The sequence below is a fragment of the Haliaeetus albicilla genome, chromosome 20 (assembly GCF_947461875.1).
Source record: "Haliaeetus albicilla chromosome 20, bHalAlb1.1, whole genome shotgun sequence".
Lineage (NCBI taxonomy): Eukaryota > Metazoa > Chordata > Aves > Accipitriformes > Accipitridae > Haliaeetus > Haliaeetus albicilla.
In genome coordinates, this window is record NC_091502.1 from 26711828 (window position 1) to 26737281 (window position 25454).

The 25454-nt window shown below is 50.8% G+C and overlaps 2 protein-coding genes across 2 annotated transcripts in view; one reads left to right on the plus strand and one right to left on the minus strand.

Annotated features, from left to right (window-relative positions):
* The first annotated feature begins 36 nt into the window (after window positions 1–36).
* On the plus strand, window positions 37–16635 carry XRRA1 (X-ray radiation resistance associated 1). The gene is made up of 18 exons (XM_069808687.1): window positions 37–117; window positions 1929–2053; window positions 3149–3288; window positions 3558–3629; window positions 4405–4477; window positions 5169–5266; window positions 6786–6919; window positions 7554–7652; window positions 8763–9022; window positions 10037–10077; window positions 10854–10970; window positions 12037–12130; window positions 12833–12951; window positions 13379–13639; window positions 14217–14382; window positions 14508–14620; window positions 15217–15322; window positions 16163–16635. Exons 2-18 carry the CDS (start codon window positions 1945–1947, stop codon window positions 16402–16404), a joined length of 2244 nt encoding a protein of 747 aa, XP_069664788.1. The 5' UTR covers window positions 37–117; window positions 1929–1944; the 3' UTR covers window positions 16405–16635.
* Window positions 16636–17388: 753 nt separating this feature from the next.
* The window catches only part of RNF169 (ring finger protein 169), a 28476-nt gene continuing 20410 nt past the window's right edge, over window positions 17389–25454 (minus strand). The window contains exon 6 of the mRNA XM_069808688.1: window positions 17389–23436. Within this exon, the coding sequence (XP_069664789.1) occupies window positions 22225–23436 (1212 nt within the window). The 3' untranslated portion in view covers window positions 17389–22224. The remainder of the gene's footprint in view (window positions 23437–25454) is intronic.

The following is a 25454-nucleotide window of genomic DNA, read 5'->3' on the forward strand; positions in this document are numbered from 1 at the left end:
TGTTATGGCGACGGAGTGGCGCGGAAGGGAGGAGGAGGAGGAGGAGGCGGCGGCGGCGCGGGGCCCGTTCGGGGAACGGGGACGGGAGAGCGGCTGGGGCGGCCCCCGGTCTGCGGGGTGAGGGGTGGGCACCGCTGACCGGGTGGGTTGCCTGGGTCTGGGGCCTGGGGAGGGTGAGGGGGGAAGCCGCTCGCGGGGTCTCTCTGGGCCGTGGAGGACCGTGAACTCTATGGTGGTGGTGGGGTGTATGTGAGGAGTGGGTGTATGTGAGGGGAGTGTGAGAAGTGGGTGTCTGTGGTGTCGCGGATGGGTGTGTGTGGGGGAGGGTGCCCACGGGTGTACGTGAGGGGTGGGTGTATGTGGGCTGTGGGAGGGTGTTCGTGTGGGGGTACGTGGGTGTGGGAGCCTGGTAGAGTGGGGAGTGGGGGGCTGTGTGAGGGTGTTTGTGTTGGGGTACGTGGTGGTGGGTGCCTGCCAGCGCGGGGAGCGTGGGGGTGTGCGTGGGTGTTTGTTTGTGCGGGGTGTGCGTGGACGTCGGTGTTTTGGGGTGTTAAGGACGTGGGCTGCGTGCGTGGTGGGATGTGTTTAGGAGGTGTATGTGAGGAGTGGGGGGGTGTTTGTGTGTGAATGGGGTGGGTGAGGGTGTTCATGGGTGGGTTTGGGGGTATGTCTGTGGGGGCTGTTGGGGTGGTGTGGACATGTAACTGTGTGGGTGTGTGTAGGGGTACACGTCAGCAGGGTGTATAGATGCGTGTGTTAAGTGTTTCGGGGGGGTGTTATACAACGGGATGAGTGGGAGTGTATGTGGGAGAGGGGTGTGCGAGGGTGGTCGTGGGTAGCTGGGGTGTCTGGGTGTCTGTTGGGGGGGTGTAGTTACAGGAGCGTGTGTTGGATGTGTGGGTGTATGGGCTCACGTGTGGGGTGTATCCAGTACGTGTGCGGCTGTGTGAGTGGTGTGTGTATGGGTGTCCACGTGAGGGTATACGTGTGGTGGTTGTGTGTGTCAGGGTAGGGGAACCGGTACAGGGATGTGTGTCAGGAGTGAGGGTGGTGTGTGTTCACGATCGGGTGTGCGCGTGAGTGGGGTATGCGTGGGGAGCGTGTGTGTAGGGGTTGTACAGATTCGTGTAGATTTGGGGCTCTGCATGTGTATCAGAGTGTGTACCAGGACACGCAGGTGTGTGCCCCAGCCGGTGTCCTGGTGTACCCCATGCTAATGCCATCTTGGTGTACTGGCAGTGCCAGCATCTGCGTTGCACTGAGCGTCGCTGCGTGGTGGCAAAGCAGCGTTTCGCCTGGCCAGTGCCATGCCATGGCAACGTTGCACACAGCTGCCCTCCCGCTTATATTGGTGCATGAACACACAGCGTGCGCCTGTTGCAGAGGAAAGCTACCCCAAATACTGGCACTGTGCGCAAACACCATAGTCAAACTGTGCTGTGGTATGTCAGAGCGGTGTCTGGGCGTGGAGACACCATCAGATGGCACTGGGAGACCATGTCCCGCTACAGGGGCACAGGATGAGAGCGATGCAGTGCCTTTGAAGTTCATTTCTGAGGTGTGGGGAGCGGTGACCGGTGTGGTTCTTTTCCCGGAATCCCCACAAGTGCCAAGGGAAAGGATACGGGGAAGGAGGAATGAGGGATAAAGCAGAAATCCCGTGAGTCATTGTCCACACAGCTGGACTCACGCACACGCCAGTGTCTGTGTTTTGCTATCTTGAGGTGGAAAATAATGCATGTATTCCTGGCACCTCATTTACTTCTCCGTTTTAGGAGGTGATGCTCCTCATGTGTCCCTGACAGCGTTCCTTTGCCTACAGGCTAACACTTCATTTGTGGCTACGCTTGGAAAGAGCTGTTTAAATCAAAGTAATGTTAGAGCCAGTGAAAATTTTAACCCATTTATTTCTTTCTCACTTTCCCCAGGAATGCTGCAGTCAAGATGGCTACGACAGGACAGTATAAAAGGGGTGATGGAAGCAACTATGCAACTAACTGCTTCCCTGCCAGGAACATTTTGTGTGCAAGTAAAGAAGGTGATGCTTCTTCAAGTGCTGCTGGTGAAGTCACCCTGCAGAATAGTGTCGTGTCCATAGGGGCAGGTCCACCATCGACCCTGTTGTTGGGCCAGATAGAGGGTACATTCAGCTGTGGTTTCTCGTATCAGCATCCCAGCTGATGACAGATAACAGTTGATAACAGAACTTAAAACAGTGCCCAGAAAGTCTTAAAATTGTTTAATGCTTCATTGATATGAAGAGGGCAGGATGTCTAGGACACACGTTAAATGAGGGGTCCAGCAGCCATTTCCACATGCCAGCAGGAGGGAAGCTTCAGGCAGGCACGTGGCTAGCATGGCGTGGTTCTCCAACAGCTATTCTGAGCTAGAGCTTCTCCTTTTTCTCTGGGCTTTGAGACTTACATCGGTGAAATTCTTAGAAATAGCAGAAATGTCTTCTAAGATTTGGGAAATGGTGGAGAGGTCTACCAGGCTGGTCAGGTGTCTGGAGCACAAGACTTTCTAGGAGAGGTTGAGGGTGCTGAGTTTGTTTTTTATCTGGCCAAGTGGAGCCCAAGGGGAGATTGTGGCTTACAGCTACCTGAAGGACAGCTACAAACTCCTCTTAATGGTAGCAGATGGCATAACTAAGCCAAAAATTTCACCTTGGGAGGTTTAGGTTGGACCTTAGGAGAAAATTCTTTGCTGGGAGGAGGTGCAGCTCTGGGCCAGGTTACCCTGGGAGGTGGTGGAATTGCTAGACAAAGCCACAGCTGACTGATCTAACATTGCTGATGGTCCTGCTTTGGGTGGGAGTTTGGATTGGAGATCTCCAGAAGGCTCTTCCAGCCCATGTTTCCATGCCTACAACCTATGGCTCTATTACCATCTATAAAGTAGCACGTTTCTCCTCTTCCGTGGATCTGGCTGTAGCTTTAAGGTTCCTACCTTAAATTTATGGTCACTGAACATTTTATACTCTAGTATTTCCTAATATAGGGGATTTTAAAATAATGGATTTCAAAATGATGGATTTCAGTGTTGGGCTGAAACACCAGGCAGAGTGCAGCTACTTTGAGAAGGGCACATTTAGAGGGTTGCATGTTCACCATACCATCTCCTCTGCCTTGGTCCATTGTTGTGCCAGGTCTGACACGCAGAGCTACCCCGAGGGCTTGGACTGAGAAGGGAACCACCGGGAAGACACCACAGCAGAGGAGAAAGCCCCCAGAGTCTGCCTCCATGGAAGAAAATAACAAAGACAATGTCCTAGATGAGCCATTTCTGGTCAGTGCAGATTTCCTCTGTTATTGCCTAAACTTTCTGATAGCACTTTGTGCAGCTGGGGAGATCCTGCTGGTGGATGGACTCTGCAGCTCCCTCTCCCTCCCCATCTCCGTGCCACCTTCTCCCCCCTTCCCACGATCCAAGGCACCAGGTGCCCCCCTCACCTGGGCATAGCTGAGGTCTGGTTTTGGGGCTCACGTCCCAGGACATGACATAGAGAATTGCTGTAGGACTAACCATTTGTGGGGTTTTCTTTGTTTTTTTTCCAGATGAAGCACCACTGTTTGAAGAACCCCTCTGACCTGTGCTCTGTGAACATAAGCAGCCAAAATCTGGTCTCTGTGAGTATCAGAGACTCAAGAAGCATTAAGGAACTGCCTTAAAAGTTGAAAAATTTACCATGCTGGCACATGAGTGTCCAGAGATCAGAGAAGACACACATTAGAAGCAGGCATATTTCCTGTACAGGAAGGTGGGCCAGACAGCTGTGAACAGTCTTGGAGGATTTGTCCTACAAACTTTTGGATCGTGTCTTCATAACGTAAATTAACTTGGTCTTCATCAGTTGTAGATCCTTCCCCACTTACATCCCCTTGCAAAAATGCTCTTCTTTGGGTTTAGGGATGTTTATCTCAGCTTTGGTAGGAGTTCAACTTCAGCTTGAGAAGCGACTTTTATTTGGGTTCATAACTAACTTGCAGTGCAAAAAGAAAATGAGCTGAGGTGCTGATAGGTTTTTAGGGTCTTTTTAGGGTTCCCTCCTGGTGCTCTGAAGGACAGATGTGCTAAATCGTAGGGTGGCTGTGTTTGTTGGGTCACACATAGGTATGAGATATGGCCCAGGAGCCCTGCAACACATGTAGGGGAGCGAGGTCAGTAGTGAGGACACACTTTGCTTTGGGGCTCAACTAATCCAGGTCTTCTGGATGTTGGTCACTGAGGCAGCTGTGCATTAAACGTATACTCTGAGGGGTGCTCTCCTTAGTCAGAAAAACAAATGAAGACCTAATTATGGGAAATGCTATGATTTAGGCATTCTGAGAAAAGGAGAGATTCAGTTGTTTCAGATCCATTTAGGGCTGGAGTGGGATGATTTCTTTTTTCTGTATTTTTCAGGCTAAAGAGGATGATTTTGAGAAATTTGATTGCGTTGCTTTCATAAATGCTGCTGAGAACCTGCTGACACTAGGTAAGGGATTGCATTACCAAAAAATAGACGCTGCATTTCAAGCCGGGGAAGCTTAGGCTTGTCTGAACAAAGGTCTAGACCTTTACAAAGAGGTTTAAGATACACATGCAGCCCTTTTTTTGCAGAATTGCTTCCTTCCTGTTACTGAGCTGAAATCCTTGTGCTAATTCCCTTTATTGTAATGATAATTGTGTGCCACTGTGGTATCCTTTTCATTATTAGAAAACAAAGCTCTTTACAAAGAAAATCCCCATTTAATATATAGAAGCGTGGAATAATGAAACGACTTGTCCCAAAGGCTCAGAAGGTTAATGGTAGAGCTGGGAGGTGAATCCAAATCCAGTGTCATGGGGTCAGTTAATTTGAAGAAGAAAAAATGGAAATCCATTTATAACTAGTAAAACATATAAGCTAAATGTATCATTAGTGGCTTCAAGCAGTAATCCAATCTGGGCGGGGGAGCAAATGCATGAAAGCAAACCAGATGTCTAAGGAGTGGGTTGGTGATGCATTGTGTATTGTACAGCCAACCATCTAACTGAGCTGGCATTTTCTTTCAAACATGCCCACTGATGATACTAGTACTCTTGTTCTTGCTGGTTTTGGTCCATTCCAGGCCCAGATAAGACATGGTTTGTTCTGTTACTGCTGTTCTTCACTCACTGGAGCATTTTCTTTTCCACACTTGCAGAGCCATTTCGGAAGTTTCCAGGACTGCGGGAACTGGAACTTTCCTTGAACAGACTAAGAAATCTGAAAATCACCACTGGAGACTTCCTGCATTTGGAAGTAAGATGAGTGGGCTCTGAGACCTTATTCATCTCCTACCAGCCGTCATGCTGAAGCCTACATATAGCGTTGACGTATGTCCCTGCAGCATGAGTTCTCTGAAACTGCAGCATCATTATCTCTTCCTGCTTCCTTGTGACTCCAGGAAGGCCTTTCTGCTGTGTCCCTCAAGGACCTTCACATCTTGCTTCCTCCTGCAGAGCAATCCCTCACCGATCCCCATTGTTCAGCCCCTTGCCACAGGAATTGTTTCCCCTTTGCTGTAGGATCCTCTCCCTGCAGTGTGTCAGTCACCCATGGCATCCCTCACCTCCCTGATGCTGTGCGGTCCCTGACAGCTCCCCATCCCCCTCCACACTGTGCTCTACCTCTCTGCATCCCACCGTTCCATCCTTCTCCTCTCCAGATAGGTGTTTGCAGTTTCCCCAACTTACGGGCTGCATTTCTAACACAGCAAAGGGGTCAGTTTGTTTTTTTTCTTTAAAAAAGAGACAAAGCGGGTCTTAAGAACAAGCAACTGTGCCTGGTATGATGGCTTTAGTTGTCCTTTCCCTCCAGCCTGGAGTGGGTCTCTGCTATAGAGATCTCAGGCTCTGGCTCAGCTGAACTGACTTTATCTAGGTTTGCTCTCTTTGAGGTGTCCTTGTCTGGATTTCTCTGGTTTCTGATTGCTGCTGGATATAAAGTTTTGTCTTAAAAGATTTCTTTCTTCTTGTCTTATTCAAAGAATTGTTGGTGGCTCAACTGTCAGGTCTGCACGCTTGGATCCTGGCCTCCCTCCTGCCTGCAGGCTTTGGGAGGTCCCCAAATCCATGAAATGTAGGAGAGCTTCTCTCACGTTTTTCCCATGCGCTGTTGGTAACCCACTCAAGGGTTTGACTCAGTCAGTGGGCACGTGCCCAGGTGATGGGTAACCAAATTTCCAGGGCTCATGAGGCCAGGGTTGATCCTGTCTATCCCTGTGTGCCTCTCTGTGAGCAGCCCTGTCACTGGCATCAGCTATGAAATGTGGGGATGGGACCTACCTAAATTCTCCTTCCTGCCATGCCCCCATGGATCTCAGCTTCATCCATGACCAGTGTCCGGGATCTTGTTTACTGACAGCCCAGAGAAATCAGCCCTGGGAAGGCTGATTGGAAATTCATATTAAATTGATTTGGAAAGTGCTTTGAGCTCCTCCTAGGAAAATGCAGCCTATTTTAATGCCCCAGCAAAGCTATTCCTGTTCACGTATCCTAGAAATCCTTGTCCTCGCTCCCAGCAGGGTCTGCTCCTTGGCTTTCTCCTGGCTGTTGTCTCATCAGTCACATGTGTGAGTGGGGGACTAGCCCTGAGCACTTCTGCCAAGGTGCAGAGTCCCACTGCTGTAAGTCCCTGCAAGTCAGAGATGTTCATGGCATCACTCTAGGGCAGGTGGTAGCATGACTGAAAGTGTCCTGTAAATATTTAATATCTACCTGGGGAAAGCCAACAGAGATTGTTCTTTACTCCAGGGGATTGTTTCTTCTACTTCCCTCAGGTTCTGGATCTCTCCTACAATAACTTGTCCCCCCAGGACATTTGGACATTGGGAGATTTGTCCCAGCTCAAAGTCCTTCGATTGACGGCCAACGGGCTTCAGTCCCTGCCTCCAGACCTGGCAGGCTCATGGGAGTAAGTGCACACAGCAAGCGATGGTTCGGTTTGGTAGGGAGCTGCCGGCATGCCGGCAGGATGCACCGGGCAGGCAGGCAGGGTGATGGAGCAGTGACGCTGGCAAGGCAGTGGTGAGCGGTGGGGGTAGGCAGCCTGGAATTGATTTATCAGTCCAGGCAGCAGAGCTCTTCTCTTGCAAACTGGAAGATCAAATAACCTAAGGTTGGTGCTGGGTGGCAGGGAAGTGTTATCCCAGCTCAGCTCCGGATCACCCAGGGTATCTGCTGTCATCAGCAGTTAGCGAGGAACCTCTGGACAGTGATTCAGGAGGCCTGTTGTGTGGCCAAGCCACGTGAGTAGGATGTTATTTATTTGTTGTTAATTAGACCCTTCGCATATAGCTTAGCCACAGTTGCCATGCCAAGGTATCCACTGTTTGCCATCCTTGAAGATACAGTGCTGAGCTAAATGGTCCTTTGGACTGATTCAATGTAGCTGCTTTGAGGTAGGATATCAGTTTTCTATTAAAAGAATGAAAACAGCCCCAGCCCAGTCTCTCAGTGGATACATCTTCTAGCAGTGACAGCAAATTATGTGTTTTTCACCTGTCTTTGCTTGAGCGTGTTATTAATGAGCCTCTTTGTATCTGCAGCTCTGCTTATTTAAGGTTTCCATCTCTGGAGGTCTTGTCACTGGATGACAATCGTCTGTCAGACCCAAGCGTCTTTGTGAGCCTGTCTCATCTCTGCAGGTAAGGAAGCACCTGGCAGCAGACGGCTCTGGCTTTTGGGGGCTGGCAGCTGCCTCCGTCAGCTGTTGCTCAGTAGCAGGCTTAAAATGAAAACAAAATCTTTGTGATTCACTCAGATACTTCCCTGTTTAGTCTCTCTCATATTGCAAATGGGACTGAACGGAAGAAAACAGCCTGCTGCAAAGCACAAGCTGGCCAAACCCGGCAGGTGGCTGGTAATTCAGCTCCTGCCCTGGGTGTTTGCTGATCTCCAGGCCTGATTTGAGAAATGGCAGTTGCTTTCTCCTTTTTCCCTTTTTCATCCCAGATTCATCATTATTTCAGCACAGCAGCACTACGAAAGGCTGCAGATCAGGTCCCTCTGTTTAATGTGGGCTTTCGTGATTCAGCCAGAGACGAGTCACTAGGAAGGGGGACAACTCGCCCCTCAGCTGGGCTGGGCTGAGTTTGGGGACAGTGCAGAGAGCTTCTGATATTCCCCTGGTGCTTCCAGTGCTGTGAATTGGATCTGGCTTGTTGCCCTGGCTCTGCCAAGATGTTCCTGGAGGAAACTGCACATTGTCCGCAGTGTTCCTGAGAGGAGGGGGAGTGGGCGAGCTTTAGGCATGAGACTGCAGGGCTGGAGTCTGGACGTTTGGGTTTCTGCTCTTCCCTGAGCTGTCTTGTGACCTTGGGAAAGTGCACTGGTGATGTTATACTTCCATGGGAAGGTGGAAAATTCTTAGGGAATCCCAGTAGGACCACAGCTCCTCAGAGCCCTGGGTGATTTAGTGAACTGCCAGGACGTCTCCTTGTCCATTAAATTCTCATCAGGAGGTGAACTTAGAGCTAGGTGACCCTCAGGCTGGTGTAGGGGACCAAAGTTACCGGCTTCAGGGGCAATGCCAGGCTCCACCAAGAACTGATCCTGTGGTTGGGGTTTGGAGAGGAGGGGGAATGGGGCAGGGAGATACAGGTGTCATGGATGCCTCTGCACTGCTGCTGGGAAGCTTAGAGAGGAGGCAGGTCGAGGGCCAGCTCCCTGCCCTGCAGGTGCCAGGGCGAACAGATGGCCGGGTGTGTACACCGATAGCAATCGTGGAGTTTCTCATGCAGTTCCTCTTCCAATAGCCTGAGGGAGTTGAATCTGGACAGGAACAGGATTTTGGCTGTCCCCTACCTGCACCAAGCAGAAAGCCGGCAGTTCTTCCTCCACCCAGCGCTGGACGGTGACAGCTTCAGAGCAGAGTGGTACAAGTCTCTGAGCAGCCTCTGGCAGCAGCCCCGGCTGCCGCAGCAGGAGGACATGGAGGTGCCAGCAGAGCTGGAAGGGAAGAAAGTACAGCTTGAATATGTCCTGTTACAGAACAACAGGGATGCAGACAGGACAGGTGAGCAGCGCCTGCCTCTCTCTGCCTGCACTGAAACCGTGGGATGTTTCAGTGGGAGAGGGCTCAGTTATGTCAGGGTAAGGGTCTGCTGGATGTTTACTAGTAAATGAAGCTGCTTGACAAAATTAAAACGGTGAGGGAGGGATACATGGGACCATTTTAGACAGTTCAGTGAATGTGTACAGTCCCTCTGTATTTACTGGGAGCAATGGGTGCTTACTGGACACGAATCACCCTAAAGCAGACATCTCCCATGGTTTGGATAGAAGTGCCCCTTTCTCTCTCCTGGCCTTCTCCAGGGTAGCTTGCTCCAAAGGAGGCATTTCATGCTAACTGGGAGGAAAACTGGTAAAAATGGGGAAATAATTCAGGTTAGGAAGTGGATTACTGTGGATGCTGGACAGGCAGAGGGCAGGAAGGTTGTGTGACTAGGTTGCCCATGCACAGGTCTGCATTCCTGGTGTAGGTCAGCTCTCCCCTCTGGATGTCTTTACTGAAGCGTGATGCTGGGCCATGTGATGGGATGGATCCAGAGGCTGCCTGGTGTCTCCTGTGTAGACCAGGCTGTGTGATGGAGGCTGCCGGTGGGGCTCCTCTGAGCACTTCTCCTGTCTCTTGGCTTGCTGCAGCAGTGCCTGTTGTTAGGTATTTGTGGAGCAGGCAACAGTGCAACTTCTGGTGCTGGCCTGGTGGTAGCAGCATGATGTGGGAAAGGCCTTGTGCTCATGGGTGAGACTCCAAATCAAAATCCACCTGTGGGGAGCTCCTAGCTGCCCTGAGCAGGGTTTCTGCATTGTTTGAGGGATGTGGACCTCATCTGGAGTGAAGAGGCAGTCAGCAAGCCTGCTACAGTGGGTCTGATTCCCCCTCACCTTGGGCACGTCTTGCCATTGAGCCAGATCCTGCCTGATGCTGATTTGCTTTTCCAGAGTAATCCCAGCCTTGCCATGGCTGCGGCTGGCCCAGCACTCAGCTTCACGTAGAAACCCTTATTTTGCTTGTGTTTCATTGCAGAGGTTGTTTTCAATTCTGACCCTCAGGAACACCCAGTGCTGGTAAGAACCATTGTGTGATCTGTGATTTGGGGTGTGAGCTCCAAAACTTTCCTTCCCCAAGCCTCTCAGCTGAGTTTCAATAAGCCTGTGGGTACAGACAGGACCCTGGGTGCCTGCAAGGCTTGCAGTGAGTATTGTCTCTCATCAGGGAGATCAGGAGCAAATTTTCCCATAACCAAGGGACACCAGAGCTTAAACTTATATCACTTTCAAATAAAACCTGGTTTGCCATTTGCTTGTGACTGTGTGCCCTCCCTGCACAGGGAAGTGTGTTCTGTGGCTCAGGTGGGGACCGAAGCTCAGGAGCTGGGAGTTCTTTCATTCTTAGTCCTGTAATTTTTCCCCTCAGATTTATTTACATGATGCTCTTCAGAATCAGATGTTTGAAGCCAAAGACCCTGATTTTTATTAGAACTTGAGTAAGGGGCTGAGCTTCAGAGATGCTGAGCACTTGCAGGATGTTCTAGTGTAACACACATGCATGCACACGCACACTCCCAGAGAGCACAGCCGCTTCCTCCCATGCCCATGCATGTTTTCAGTGCTGAATGATGGAGTTTGGTGCATTTGACGTGACTCCCTGCAGGGCTCTTACAGTAATGCAGAGACCAAACCAAGCTGCCACAAGGCAAGCTCTGAAGTGGGTCTGAACCAAAAGCTCTTCAAATTATAGCTCTGTTTGCTCAGGAGGGTGGTGTCCTGTCACTGGAGGTGTCTTCTGCCACCAGAGCCTCTGGAGTAGTGTCTCTGCTCACCTTCTTCCTCCTCTCTTTAAGGTTGTTCCCAGGGAGGGAGAACCACCTGTCTGTAAGACTCTGCCAGCTCCCTCCATGCACAGGGATGTTCGTGCTCCCTTTCCTGAACTGAAGCATCTCAGCCTGGCCTTCAACAAGGTGATGTGGGTCCCGTGGCTCCGAACAGGTGTAAAGGTTCAGCTGCCTGAGCGTGGCATTAGTGCCCTGGGAGACACCCTGGCCTTTAGCTGCCACTGCAGAAGGGCACAGCTCTCCCCTGCTCCTGTGTCCATCTGCCAGCCCAGGGGAATGTGTCAGACATCCAGGATCCCTCAGGTGGGACAGGACACCTATTTGGGGAGCTGAATTGCACCCAGCTTGTCTAAACCCTTGCATATTCAGGGATTTAATCAGAGAATGGGATATGTGAAGGACCGCCCTCCTCCTGGACTGATCCTTTGCTGGAGCTGCACGGTGGATGGTGATGTCTCATCAAGAACTTAGTGCTGTTTTAGTGCCAGGTTATACCTATCTGCTGAGCCACATCGGGTTCCCAGTGTGCGCCAACAGACAAGTAACACACATTCATTTAACCTCACCTTCCTGGTGCTTTTGGCTCCTGCCCAGGGCTTAACTCATGCTGCTTCCCAGCCAGGTGAGCTGTCAGTGCCGACTTACCACTGCTCAGTGAGGGGCATCCCCTGGGAGGTGATGGGGTGGCTCTTCTTGCTTGTGAAGTGAGCTCTGCTGCCGTTTCCCACGTGTCATCACCCTGTTTTAGGTCACTGCCTTGGTGAGCTGGTTTCTGGCTGCCATGCCCTGGCTAGGCTGTGGTTTGGATGGCAGAGTGGAGAGGCAGGACTTGAGAGGCAGGACTTTTTTCCCGCTCAGAAGCGCTGCAGCTGCAAAAAAAGGGAAAAAGTCCTGCCTCTCTACCTTGCACCTCTTCTGAGCATTGGAGGCACCAGTCGTCTGGCTGTAGTGTAGAAGAGGGAGAGGGGAGTGCTGACTCTGTCCTCTATAATCACAGGCAGTAGAGCTGCTGGGCATCTCTGGCTAAGGGGTGCCATCTCCCTCCTCCTTCTCCCTACTGCATGTACCTGCCCAGTGCCAGGGTCCCCAGGCATTGGAGGAACACGCTTTGGTGGGAGGGTTGGGATGAAAATCAACAGCCTCCAGCTTGACTCAGTGCTTACAGCAAACAGTAAACTATTTTATCTTGCAGATCGCAGATGAGACAGCTCTTTTACCTGTAGCTTTCTTCCCGTGCCTGAAGGAGCTGACATTTCACAACAACCCTCTTACCATCACCCAGAGCGGTACAGTATGAGCCCAGCTCTGTGGGGCACTCCTGCTCTGTCCCTCCTTTGCTGTTAGCTCTCTGGGACAGGGACCACGTTGCCTTTTGGTGTTCAGACATTCCTGCCATGCTGGCCCTGGCCCCCAAAGAGATGCTTTAATCATTTCTGCTCTCTAAAGAGCAACGCAGATGAAGACTGCTCTTGCAAACACCATTAATGCCCTGCTGCTGCTCCCAGCCCCAGCAAAGTCTGTAACAGCTCATCAGTGACTGCAGCAGTGCAGTCTCAGGCTAAATTTTGCTCTCCAAATGGTGTTCATCCCACAAAGGGCTTGTCTGAAGTTGGTCCAGGTTTCCTCCTGCAGCAGCTATCTGAGCAGGAGGGATAAACCCCAAACATGCCCGTGGCCGCAACAGGCAATGTTTGAAGGTAGCCAGAAGGATACTGACGAAACGTTGCAATGGTGTTGCTCCCCTGCACAAGCTACATGTAGACTAGTAAATAAAACAGGTCGGGGCTGCTCCTCTGGCCTTGGTGGCATGTAGCCCAGTCTGATATATGTTCTTAAGGCTAAAGCATCTTCCTACAAAACTGGGTGGCTTCTACTGTGGTCCCTGAGCTGAGCCTGGGGTTAGTTGGCACAGCGTGCTGCTGGTGAAGGTGCCGGGCATGGGCTCTCCACCAGCTGCCTGCAGCTCTGGTAAACCTCTGCTCCTCCAGGGCAGCTGCCTCTGCTGACTCGGCTCCTCCAGCACAATCTGGGAATTAAACTTGTCCGACAGAAGAGCCTAGCCACGGAGAAGTGGCACTTCTCCATCCCTCTCAAAGCCAGCCGCAAGGTAAGGAGGGATGTGCTTCAGGAGTGGGATGAAACCCCTGCTGAAATATTCAGGGCAGGATTGCCCAGCAACCAACTTGCTGGGGAGCATGGGAAGAGCTCGTGGGACACAGGGATCCCAGTGGGCTTGGAAGGATGGAGGGAAGGGTGGGAAGGATTGGAGGTATTTTGCTCAGGATGAGGCTGGGAAGTCCAACCACCCCCTTATTGCTGCCCCAGGCAGGGTTTGTAACTGGGTTTTTGGGTTCAGTCCTGCCCATCGGCCTTGGCTGATGGATCCTATGGGACTGAAGATGCTGCCAGGGTGTCCCTGGAGCCAGGGCTGCCCTGGCACTCCCCGTCCTGTAAGGAGCAGCCTCCAGCCATCAGACCCAACCCCACGCTGACACTCGTGGCAGCATGCATGGACATCCATTCCTTCTCCCCAGGTCACGTCGCATCTCCCCAAAGTCACGAAGCGGCCGCTGATGCTGGAAGCTCCTGCCAAGACCTTTCTGTGGAAACAGCTTCCAGCTGCGGTAGAAGCTGTGAGAGATGCTGCACCTCTGAGTCCGGCCCAGCCGCTGCCCCCCATCAGCTCCGTGACCCCAGCCAGCAGCCAGTGGACAGCACTGGGAGAAGGGGAAGATGACTCCAGGCCTCCTCCTGGCTCAGCCGAGGATGACATTGCATCCTTCTTCATGACGCAGGTGAGGCCGGGCTGTAAGTGTTCAGGACTGCAGGGCTTGTCCAGAAATGGTCCACAGATGGATCTTTGTTTACCTAAGTGAATGAACTGTGTGCACGTGCTGTGGGTACCAGTGGTTATAACCCTCCTTTCATTGCAACGGATTTAAGGAAGTACTAGCAAGAAGCATAAATGCAACGTTGTGACCAAGAACAAGAATTGGTGGCCTATTTCGCACGTGGCACAGGGCTGTGCTGGCTTGGTGGGTAGCCCCACTGCAGGAGCTCATCAGTCCAGCATCGTCCCTGCAGCGTCTGCTGGAATACTTCCTCCTAGAGCTCACCAGGGCAGCTTTTTGACTTGATTTCCCTGAAAATCTTGGGACTATCAGGGGAAAAAAAAGTCTGTGCCAGGATGGGGATGGCCCCTCTCTCCTCTGCACCCAGTGCCGCTGAGCAGAGATGTGATGAGATGGTGGCTGCGTGGCTCGGTGCCACCGGGTGAGACCTCTGGCCACAGCATGACAGGCTCTGGCTGACTCCATCAGCTTGACTGGTAAGAAAGGGCTGCTGGGAATTCCTTTATTTTGCTGCTTTGAGGTGGAGGATGTGTCCAGACCCCTGCTGAGACCTGTGGCAGAGGGCAGGCTGGAGAAGAGGAGTGAGCAGAGGGGAGAAGGAAGCTCCCAGGTGGTTCCAGAGCGATACAAAGGCTATGAGGAGCTGCTCGGTGGAGATACAGACCCAGATTTTATCGAACCAGTTGGTGAGTGAAGACAGCAGAGGGTTCCTGCTTACAAAAGCCTTGGCAGGTTGATGAGCAGTATGGTCCACTGACCAAGAAAGAAGCAGCAAAGGCTTTTGTTGTCCCCTTTTCCTTCCGGTTCACAGGGATACAGAAAAACGTGCAGGCACTGTACTACATCCTGAAACATCCGCTTGTTTACCGGGACATCAAGCCACAACTGGACAGCATGCAGAAGCCCTATGTGCCTCGGAAAAAGGTAGAGAGCCAAAGTTCCAAAGGCAAACTGGTTGCATCTATATCTGGATCAACCCATGTGTTTGGATGAATGCTGAGAGCCTGAGCGTGGGCTTGGCCCCAGTTCCTGATCCCAGTGCCTCGCTGTTCTCTCCCTCATGGCATAGTGCATGCAGCTCCCATGGCAACTGACCTGCAGGGACGGGGCAGCTCAGCACACTGGGGCTGGTAAATGGCCAAGAGCCGTGCTATCCCCTGGGCAGCATGAGGGGAACCGCTTGTCACCAACCCCCTGGAGAAAGCCAGCCCTGTCCCAAGGGAGATGGAGGAAACGGCCTCCGAGCTGGGTCTGTGGGATGGATTGTAGTAGAATTCCAGTGCCTGAATCCACTGCAGTGCTCTGCGGTTGCGGAAAGCTGATCCAGTGTTGCTCAATAATCTTAAGTTGATGTCTAAACCGCACCAGCTTGGTCCAAAAAAAAGAGACTGTCTCACCTACCTCATGCAGACGCACAGGCCCATGTTAGTTTGGGAGAGGGGCCAGGAAAAGGAGGTGGAGGATTATCAGCCTGGAGGGTGGAAGGGAGGCACGCTGCAGCCTCCTGGTCTTCCTTGCAGCATGGGAGGATGCCTGGCCCTCCCACCCGCAAGACAAGAATGGAGGTCCTGGAAGGAATCCTGATGGCCATGAGAAACACCTCGACCATCACTGAAGTCCCTTTGGGTATGTTCCTGCATTCCCAGTCTCTCCTGTTGACAGCACCGCAGAGGCAGGGGCAGGATCTGAACGTAAAAGTGTCCCTGAGCTGGCCGGGCCCTGGGGTGCGGCCGAGTTGGGAATGAGGGTCCCCCCCATTCCGGCAGCCTCCCCCCATGTCCCTGCAGAGAGGACAAGGGCTTCGTTGGCTGAACATCCTCAGCCCACCGCGAGGTTGGACCCCGATACTCCGGCTACTAGTTAACAGAGGAGTAAATGCAACAGATACTGCTGGGGTCCCTTAGATCCACAGCTGGATTAACCCCACCCCAAACCCAGCTGTTGGGAGAAGAGCCTTGGAGTAAAAGTGGTTTTGCCCCCTGACATGAAGCAGGACTTGAGCCTCCAAGCACTGGCCATGTTTTATCTCCATCCCAGCTCTGATGGTGATACAATCCTGAACTGTTAGTGCAAGCAGGACCTGGCTACTCCCCAGTGCTGTCTCTTTTCCCTGCACCAACTAGGGAAGAGAGGAGGAAAGAGAGGCAAGAAATTGAGGCACTTTTTGCAGGCTATAGTAAGAGCCACCACCCAAGCTTGAGCCTAGCACATCTGTCTCACTCTTGAGTTGCTCAAGACCACCGGTGCCTTTGCTTTTGGGGCTCATGTGTTTTGTGTGGGTGCCAGGATAGAGCTGTATCTCAGCAGCCACCTTTGTGTCCCTGCCATGGTGACGTGCCCCTTGCTGCGGGGACGGGAGAGAGCTGGGGCCGCTGGCAGGCAGAGGCATGGGAGGGAAGATCAAATATTGCAGCCAAGGAGCTGTCCCATCCCATTGCTCTTGCTCTCACCCCTGGCCTTTTCCAGCGTCTGTTTTGCAAAAGAGGAAATCGAGACCCAGGGCATACCGGGAGGCACGGAAGCTGATGGAGGAGTTCCAGGAGGTGTTTGAGATCCCTCCTGCAGCCATTGGTGAGGAGATGGCCAAGCCGTCAGAAGAGGTGCAGGTGGTAAAAGCCTTTCTCGCAGAGGCAACATCCAAGCAGGGGAGCCCCAAACAGCTACAGCTGCCAAGGAAGAGAGTGGCCAAGAAGGTGCCCAAAGTTTAGTACGCAGTACAGCCAGGGGTTGAATAAAGCATCCCACATCTTGGTCCTCTTGGATAACATGTATGTTATTTTGTAACTTGTTTGGAGCTATTTTTCCCCTCCTGAGGTTAGAAAATCCAGTGCCATGACAACGACAGCAACTACCAGCTTGAAAGCACCAATACAGCCACCATGCTGCAATGACAGCACATGAAAACCATGTCTGCTCGCTGCTGTACTCTGCAGTTCCTGCAAAACAAGGTGTGTCCTCACCCATCCCTGCACAAAAACTGACTTGTAAGAAAAACTACCACATTCTCTGGGCATTGCAGGGAGGTTTTGCCCAGCAATGAACAGGGCAGAGAGTGCTGTCACTGCCCTGTCCTGTGATGAGCACAGCTCACGATGGGACTCTGCCTGCACTGACTGGCAGGCCGTACAAGGAGGGCTTGCAAGCCAGCAGCAACACCACCATCATTAACAAAGTGGCAAGCTAATAGGAGCTGCCTGGTTCTCTCAGCTCTTGCCCCCTCTCCCACCATCGGTCTGTCCCGCAGCCAAGTGCTGGGGAAAATCCGTCTTGTGCCGGGGCAGTGCTGCCAGCGTTGCTTGTGATAGCTCTGAGCACGGAGCCCCAGCCCGCCGCAGGTATGTGCCCAACCAGCCGGACCCGAGTGCGCTCAGGGAGCTGAGCTGGGCACAAAATAGTTATTAAAAACCCAAATCTATCCTCCGGTCTGGCACCCCTAAAAACAGCTGTGTCAGTGCAAATGGGGGGGTGGGACAAGCGATGGGGAGCGATGGAGGATACTCACTTCCCACTGGCTGCTTACCTACATGAAAAATATGTCATTATACTCACCTTCACCTTTTTTTTTTTTTTTTCCCCTGCAAAACATTAATCAACAACCTCATTCAGCCAAAGGCAACTGTAACTCGTTGGGGATCAGCAGCAGTAGGATCCCGCTTGTTTCCAAGCGCAGCAACTTCAGCAGAAACAGGTAGTTCACTGTCAGAACCTGGTTTTATTCTGTTTTAACCTCGGCCTTTGTCCTGCAGTTAAAAGTCCTCGTTGCTGTTAAAATGTACATGTTATTTGTACACAGTTGGCATATTTCTGGTTTGTGACAATTTTTTCACAAGCAGGATTTACTCTGTTCCAAATAACAGAAGCCACAACATGACAGATGCCTGCATGTCATTTTACCCACACATTTTACACATGCAAGTCAACAGTCCTTCAGTAACTTCCATTGCTTTTTAAAACATTCGGATGAAGCCACGCTGGTTCAGCTGAGACCCAAAATGACCGTAAGTCTTTTACCACCCCGGTGCTCCGCTGGCGAGCTGAGGAGAACACGAAAGCACAACGATTTAAAACATTATTGGAAAAAAAGTGTAGCAACATCTAGATTTGTTTTAAACAGTTTGACAGTAAACACCAAGGAAACCAGGCATACACAAACCGCTTTGTAACCAGCTGAAGGTTTTTCTGTTTGCATAGTGAAGAGCTAATGCTAGAGCTGATGCTTTGCGGTGTTTTGCAGACTTGGGGAAGAGAAAGGGTTGTGTCAGATGTGTGCGACATGTCGGGATCATCCCAGCTTCCGCACTGTAGTTCAAACTGGCGTCGTGTCCCAGTTCCACCCAGCTGCCATCCATGGGGACATCCCACGGGTCTCTATCACGATGCCACACGAGATCATGGCGTCTGACAGTCGTTAGTTTTCATCTTGGGTGCCCCAAGGGGCGAGAGGGGACGGGTTTTCATGAAACGCTTCCCCCCACGCATGGGACAAGCTCCTTGTCAACCTTTTGCCGGACAACTGGGAGATGGCACAGGGCTGTTGGAGAGTCCAGGTGGAGCCCTGGGGTCTGTCCTCAGAACACTGGTAAAGGCTTGTTTTTAAAATCAGTGATAGTCTTTAAGGCTTCAACCTCCCCCTTTGCTTTCACTGAGAAAATACAAAGAAGCGCTTGTTCAAGCTACACTTCATCACTACTGTGCACTGCATGTACAATAGCATTTGAAGAAAAATACTGACAATATAGAACAACATTATACAATCATCTGGCACGATCCCTTCTTTTGGCACTTTTCCTTCATTTATCTCATCTCACTGACTCCAAACTCGGACCTTTCCGTACGGCTTTTCCCAGGCACACAGCTCCAGAGGGTCAGAAAGCAACTTTCTGGAGTCGGTGGCATCTTTGGCAGACACGGTCCTTCTGTCGTCAAACCAACCCCAGCCCCTCCAGTGCTACCGGCAGTGCAATCTCTTGACCTGTTTTTTTCTCGCAAGAGAAGACAGCTTCACATTTTGGGAGGATACTCGCATGCCCATGCTGTCCCACAGCCGGCAAGGACTGCCTTCATCCCAGAGAGAAGGTGGCTGCAGAAAGGAGGAGGATTAGAAATGACTTTCATGTAAGCATAAATAAATACTTGGTTTCATTTTAGGGCCTCTGCACATCTTGTGCTCCATCCACCATTCAGCAAGAGGTATTTTACTTCTCAGCTGGCATTACTTGTGGCAAAGGTAGCGTCACACCTGATCTTTAAAGGGTAGAGGCTGGGAATTCCTGCTCTTTTAAGTGTAATTATATACAATTATTTTTTTTGTGCAAGCTTACACAAACTTACAGAGTGTTAAATTAATAAAACATTCATCCTAGCTTCACATCGCCTCAAGTCTTGAACCCGACACTGCCTCGGGTAGATTTCAGCTGAGGGCAGTCGTGTTCTCGCTAGCTCAGGAAGAAGGCGAGAGGATCTAGGCGAGCCGGCTGAACAACAGCCCATGTTTTCCCCAGTCCTTAAGCAACTAGATGGAGAAGCGAATGTAGAAATGCATCCAGCAGCTTCATCGGACTAAAAACCTGTGGGCGCACAACCTTATGAGAAAAGATCGATCCCACCCTGATGCTTTACCGAAAGCTGCTGCGACCGCAACCCTTCCATGACGTGATTGCAACACCACGTCCAAAGGTCTCCTTCAATGTGGATGCAACGGACTGTGCGTGATGCTTAGGGAGCTGAGCAGCGCTCTGTTTTGCGGGTAGCCGGCTGCCCAGTGAAGGCGAGGTTTGGGAAGCCGGGGGTGTGAGGGGTCCCATTAAGCTTTTTTGGCTGGGGACAGCTCCAGCTCAGGCATTGCCTCCCACGCTTCCACCCAGCTCGGATTTAGAAAGAGGAAATTAACACACAAAAACCTAAATATTTATGTAATCTTTTAAAAAGAAGATATTTAAGACACTGCCCTCGTGCATTGGACTGCAAAATCTATTTTAAGAGGGGAAAGACAGGATACATTCAGCATGTTAATCTAGTTTTTTGTGGTGTAGGCTTGCTCAGAGAGCGCCCAGCAGCCCAAGCCTGGATGAAACCCGCACAAGCGCCGCAAGAAAAATGGAAACTGTTTAGGGAACTCTGATTCGGGCTCAAGGGATTAACCGCAGGGAAGGGGCAGGGAGAAGGAGGCCTGTAAAAATAATTATACATCTAGATGCACTTGAGAAGTGCATGCTTTAGCTCAAAATGTTGGGAAAAAATGGCATGAATTCTGAGTAAAAGCTGTGAGTTTCCCTCCTGAGCTTATTTCACTACAAAGGGCAGATCCAGGCCACCACTACTTCTCTCTGCACTGCTCTTCTAGGTCTGTCAAGGCTCTAATTACTTAATTTCCTTCCAATTCACAGCCGGATACAGGAGCAGGATTCGGTTTGGGTCAAAAGCGCCTGCTTCAGTCAGCACCTAACGAGGCTGCAGCGTGTGAGAGGGCACGGAATGCCATCACCCACGAGCCGCAGTGGGTAGGCAGAGCAGGCCAGGTCTAGCCAGCCCTAGGTATGACTTTAAACATCCAGTAGTTTGTGTGTTAAGGAGATACAGAGATAGATATATATATTACGGAATCATTGCTATAAGATTTCTCAAAACGAAAGTGTCAATCTGTTGAAATATAGTATTTAAAATATATAAATTTTATCCATTAAAATATAAGATTTCTTTTTTAAAAAAAAAAATCCAGTTCAATTGGGAAAAAAGCGCCAGGGTCCTTGCAGCTATGCAAGTATGCCAGGAGAGAAAAAGAAAATCAGTTTCCATTATTTTTTTTTTAACCATTTAAGATGGAGGGAGAAATTAAACCATTTTTTAGATAGAGGAAATTGGGCAATGACCGTTCTCTTAGATCAGATTAATCTGTTTAAATGCATTAGTTGTCTTCCCTTCACACCATGGGTCACGGCAAGTTTGCCCCAGCACTGTGCTTCAGTTACGTCCTGAAAATACCGCTCGTCAACTGGCACACAGGTCAGCAAGATCGTTAACGCCACAGCCTCCGCCCTGGACGAAGGTTCCTGCAGGCACCGAGAGTCCCCAGTGAATACACTGCAAGGCAGCTTTCAAGTATCAAGCTGAGCTGATGTTTTTTGATCCTGGTTACTGGAAATAATCAACGAAATTGTTGTGCTGATAATGGATGATGGGGAAGAGCATTAGAAACACAAAGAGTCCAGAGGGTGGGCTGCCACTGAAGGCCACATCTGGGCAGACAACACATGCTCCGCCAAGCCCAGGCTCCGAGCTAGCTCTGGTCCAGGTTGCCATGCCCTGCTTAATGCCTTTAAGTGGAAATTTTTAGTGCATCGCTCACCTGAGCTTTCTTAGTGGTTTGAACCTGAAGATGGCTAGCTCGGAGCAGGGGCAGGGCAGGCGTGCATCGCCCTGAGCACCCGCCTCCGTGTGCCCACGGGCCGGGAGGGCTGGGCTCCTGTCCCAGCTCTACTGCCAACCCATCAGGTGCCTGGGAGAGGATGGTGATGCGTCAGATACCTTGGGATGCCTCCTCGGGCTGCTCTTGGACATGTAAGGACAGGTCTTAGGTGTGCTGAGAGATCTCTTAACTGAGCAAGAACCTGCAGGGTACGTGTCAGCAGGGAGAATGTCCTTCCCGAAATCACCCGGGCAGGGCTTCCCTTTCTGGATTTCAATGTTAGTGGGAAGAACATGAAACCCTCTTGCCTCCAAAGAGGCAGGGACCAGGAGAAAAGCTGCATTTGCTCCCTGGGTCACAGCCCCCAGCGCATGGCTCCCAGCTGCTCTACCTGAGCTCTCTGCTGTGTCGTTAACATGAATGTGCAAATTCCTATAAGGCTTATGTCTTTCTTCACTGCATTTGGCCTTCTACTTAAAGAAAGTAACCTATGATCTGTACTGCCGGTGCAGACAGTGAGATACATTCATTTATAAGTACTATAGGTGGATCTATTTGGTACTTCCTAGCAGAAATAAGGATCAGCCTCCCTCCCCAACAGCGCTCAAGTCAGGTCATTCGAACACGCTGACGTCGGTAACGGTCTGACCACCACAGCCAACTGCAGCGTAAGGAAGAAAATGGGGCAGGCAGAGATGACAGAAAAAGCCTACTTTCCTCTCCATGAGCAGAGCTCTGATTTCTCTTGGCTTACTGAAGCAGCAAGGCAAGGAACAGCCAAGGTCCTTACCCCATGCCCCATGTGCTGCTCACACAACCCTCCTAGCTGGGGAACCCAAATGTCACCAACTGCATGTAGAGGCATTGCAGTGTATTCACAAGGACGACGGACACTTCTTTCAGACCAATGGACCAGAAAGCTGGAGGATTTTTTTCTCTCTCTTTTTTTTTTTTTTTTAATCTGAAAGGACTCTGGCTTCTCTCTGAACTGGACCTACATGTGTCTTACCACCAAAACCAAAAAACAATTGTTGTGGGTGGAAGTATGACAAAAAATAGTTTTCCTATAAGATAATCTGATAAACCTCATCGTCCTCTAGAAAGGCAACATTGTCCAACAGTGCTACTTAGCACCCAGAGTGCTCTTTGACCGCAGCAGATACCGATCGACTCTGACTTTCCGCCTATCCACTGTCCTGTTTTCGCTGTCGAAAATCCGCTGCAGATGCAGGGCCAACCTCCTGTCCTCCTCCTCTTGCTGGAGCTTCTGCTCCATCTCCCGTACCAAGCGATCCTCCGGAGGCAAGCCCACCTCCCCTGCCACGTGCCTCAGTCTTTTGACGGAGCCATTGTGCTCCAAGTGCTTTGTTTTGCAGCGTCTCTTTCGGCCCCGTCTCAGCGACGGGGGCTGTTCCCCAATGATGTTCTCAACAGAATTGCAGGTGCTGTTCTGCACGCTGATCAATTCGCTTTTGTTCAGGTATTTCAGCTGCTTTTTTCCCGATGGCTTGATGGGGACTCCTAGTGCACTGTTGTCAGGCAGCGATGCACTGACACCCATGAGTCTTCTGCTCAGCATTTTTGGGCCAAGACTAAGACAGGATTTGTCCATGAACGTGTTCACCTTTAGGTCAGGGACTTCGGACACTCGTGTGTTTACGGAGGTGACATTTGATCTCGCATCTGGTTCAGCAGCACTGTCATCTGTTGTTAAGGCCTGTGAATCTCTGTTCTTCTCAATCCCTCTTCCCAGCTTCGTTTCACTGATGGAAGGAAAGAAATCCAGCTCAGGGCGAGGGTCTCCTGTTGTGTCAGGTGGAAGGTGATCATCCTGTATTTGTGGCTGCTCTTTAGTGCAAGTGCTGGAGTTGGTGATGTCAGGAACTATAACGTCTTCTCCGGGCTCCGAAGCCAAGGACGTAAGGGTTGCTTTAGACAGAGTCTTTTTGATCTGGCGCTCCTGAAATATCTGCTCCCATTTTTTCAGTATTCTAGGACTGGCCTCGTAGGTGGTCGGCTTCTGCAAGCTCCGGTTCAGGTTTCTCGGGGTAGACTTGATAATGAGAGGGCTCAGGACTCTGCCATCAGGAAGCCTCTTTGGAGGAGTGCATGGGGAGCAGACGATAGGCTTGAAGTGGTTGAGCTCTTCCGAGATGCTGTCATTGCTTTCGGGGCTGATGGATCGCTCCGGCTTGTGCAGGGCTGAGAGGGACGAAACGGGGTTGAGAACCAGGCGCTTCTCTGCCGTCAGGTCTGGGGCGGAGAGGCAGCGGTTGTTCTGGGTGGACGACAAAACTCCAACCAGTGGCGTCGACGTGCTGGTGACGGGTGGCACCTGCAAGGCAAGGCACCACAGCTCGAAAAGATTGTCATTGAGAAGAATACGGACAAGTGTGCAGGAGGAGAACAGGAGAACATGTGGCTACCACACTCAGCTCCTGCAGCAGACCAGCTGGAGAGCTCTCTGGAACAGCCTCTGCTGGTCATGGCACCTTTCATGGCCAATATATAACATAAGCAGAGGACACCAGAGTCCAGCACAGTCTCGGTCTCAAATTTATTTCAGTGTAAGAGCTGTTCTTGCCATAAATGGCAACCCCTTGGATGGCAAAATGCTTGAAGCAAGGTAAGACAAGGAGAAGCCGAGAAGCACTGCACCACCATGGCTGAAGGAAGCCACGCTTTTCAAGGGAAACGCTCTCCAAAGGATTTTTTGCTCCCTACCAAGCTGTAGGAGAGAAAGAATAAATACTTGGCCCAGGTTTAACACACTGCACTGCAAAACGTCATGACAAAAGGTGTGTATGTGCCTGAGGCAGATTGGTGGAGCAACTTTGACAAGTGGTCCCGGACCACACCACAGCCTCCACACTGGACACTGCCTGAGACAGCCTCTAGCAGAGCTTAAGAGCAACATTTCTTGTCGTCTCCAAGACCATCCCCTAATGCTGTTACATTTGGAACGCAACAGAATCCAGCCACAAAAACATCAGAAATAAAAGCTGCACATACACCACTGCAAATGGTATTTTTCTTCTCCAAGATGAAATTATTTTATCCAGCAGCTACTTTGAGACAGTGATAACCTTCCCCTGCTTAGCCTGAAAGACAGTTGATTCTACTAGCTTATTCTGGGGCCAAAACAAATTTGTGGAACACCCTGGTAGTGCAAGTCTTAATTGGCCAGGTCCATAAACCATCTACTTAAAAAAAAATGTCCTGAGGAGGCAGGACAGTTATACACCCTTGCTTTGAGCTCAGTCCAGCTCCTGTCAGCTTAGATGGGAACTGGACCAGGTTTTTAAACACAGACTCTCTGACCATGGTCCATGCCCATAACCTCAGAGATGTGTAGCTAGGTGATCACTGGGGTCAACTTAGTGTGCCCAGTGGGGATTTTACCATTTCCCCAACCAAAATGACCTTCCAAAGGATTGCAGAGGCTTTTGTTCCTTATGGGATCTCTGGAATTGAACCCTCCCCTTCTCCATCTGGGATGAAACTGAGCCCAAGAAGCAGGGGTGTCAGCATGAAGAGGTGGAACATCCTAGCAAGTGGCCCCGGCAGAGCAGCGTTGGAGCTGTTCCAGGCTGAGAACTCAGACCTTTCATAACTTAAGCTGCTGTTGCCAGCCACCAGGACCCCACGGGCCAGAGAGGCACATTGGAAAGGAGGCAGAGGACCTCCGTACTACAGAGATTAGTACAAGAGCAAGCGTGCAAAATTTGCTTCTGCTGTCAGGGCCAAACAGAGGGGTCAGTGGTGCTGCCAGGCACAGTGCAAGGAAAGGTGTTTGCAAAGGTCATCTCCAATGAGTGGAAGGTACCCAGCGATTACTGCTGGAAGAGCCTGAAAAACCTCTGGCTCAAATTTTCAGCTGTGCTTCATGATCACCACTCATTTTGAAGCTGGCAGTGCATGAAAAGTCAGGCCTGTTGCACAGGGTAACAGGTACAGTTAATTCATTTGGGCTGCTGGATGCGACAGGAAGCAAGAGCAGGTCAGCTCTTCCCATAGTGTTAAAGTGCAAAAAAAAGTATCCTAACATCAGGAGAGCAAGGAGTTTTGCTCTGTTTAAACAGCTTTGGAAAGAACAGGAGAGAAAGAGGGAGGAAGAGAGGATTTTTTTCTAAACTTCTAAAAGATCTTTCTTTAATTGGCTGAGGATTCAGCCTTGAAAAGAAAATTAATTAGCAAACAAAAGCATGATGAGTACCCTTCCAACTTCCAATTATCCTCCAATGCTAACAAACAACTCTGTAAGCTGTCTACTTTTCTGCTTAGTAATTTCTAACCTAGCAGGTTTTTATTGTGAGCTGCAAGGAAATGATTGGCCCCATGGTGATAACGCAG

Bases quoted from the DNA above. Each gene is read 5' to 3' on its own strand.
- XRRA1 (XM_069808687.1), top strand. From the start codon at position 1,945: ATGGCTACGACAGGACAGTATAAAAGGGGTGATGGAAGCAACTATGCA. The intron at 2,054-3,148 runs GTGCTGCTGGTG...TTGTTGTGCCAG, and splicing joins AGAAGGTGATGCTTCTTCAA to GTCTGACACGCAGAGCTACC. The intron at 7,653-8,762 runs GTAAGGAAGCAC...CTCTTCCAATAG, and splicing joins AGCCTGTCTCATCTCTGCAG to CCTGAGGGAGTTGAATCTGG.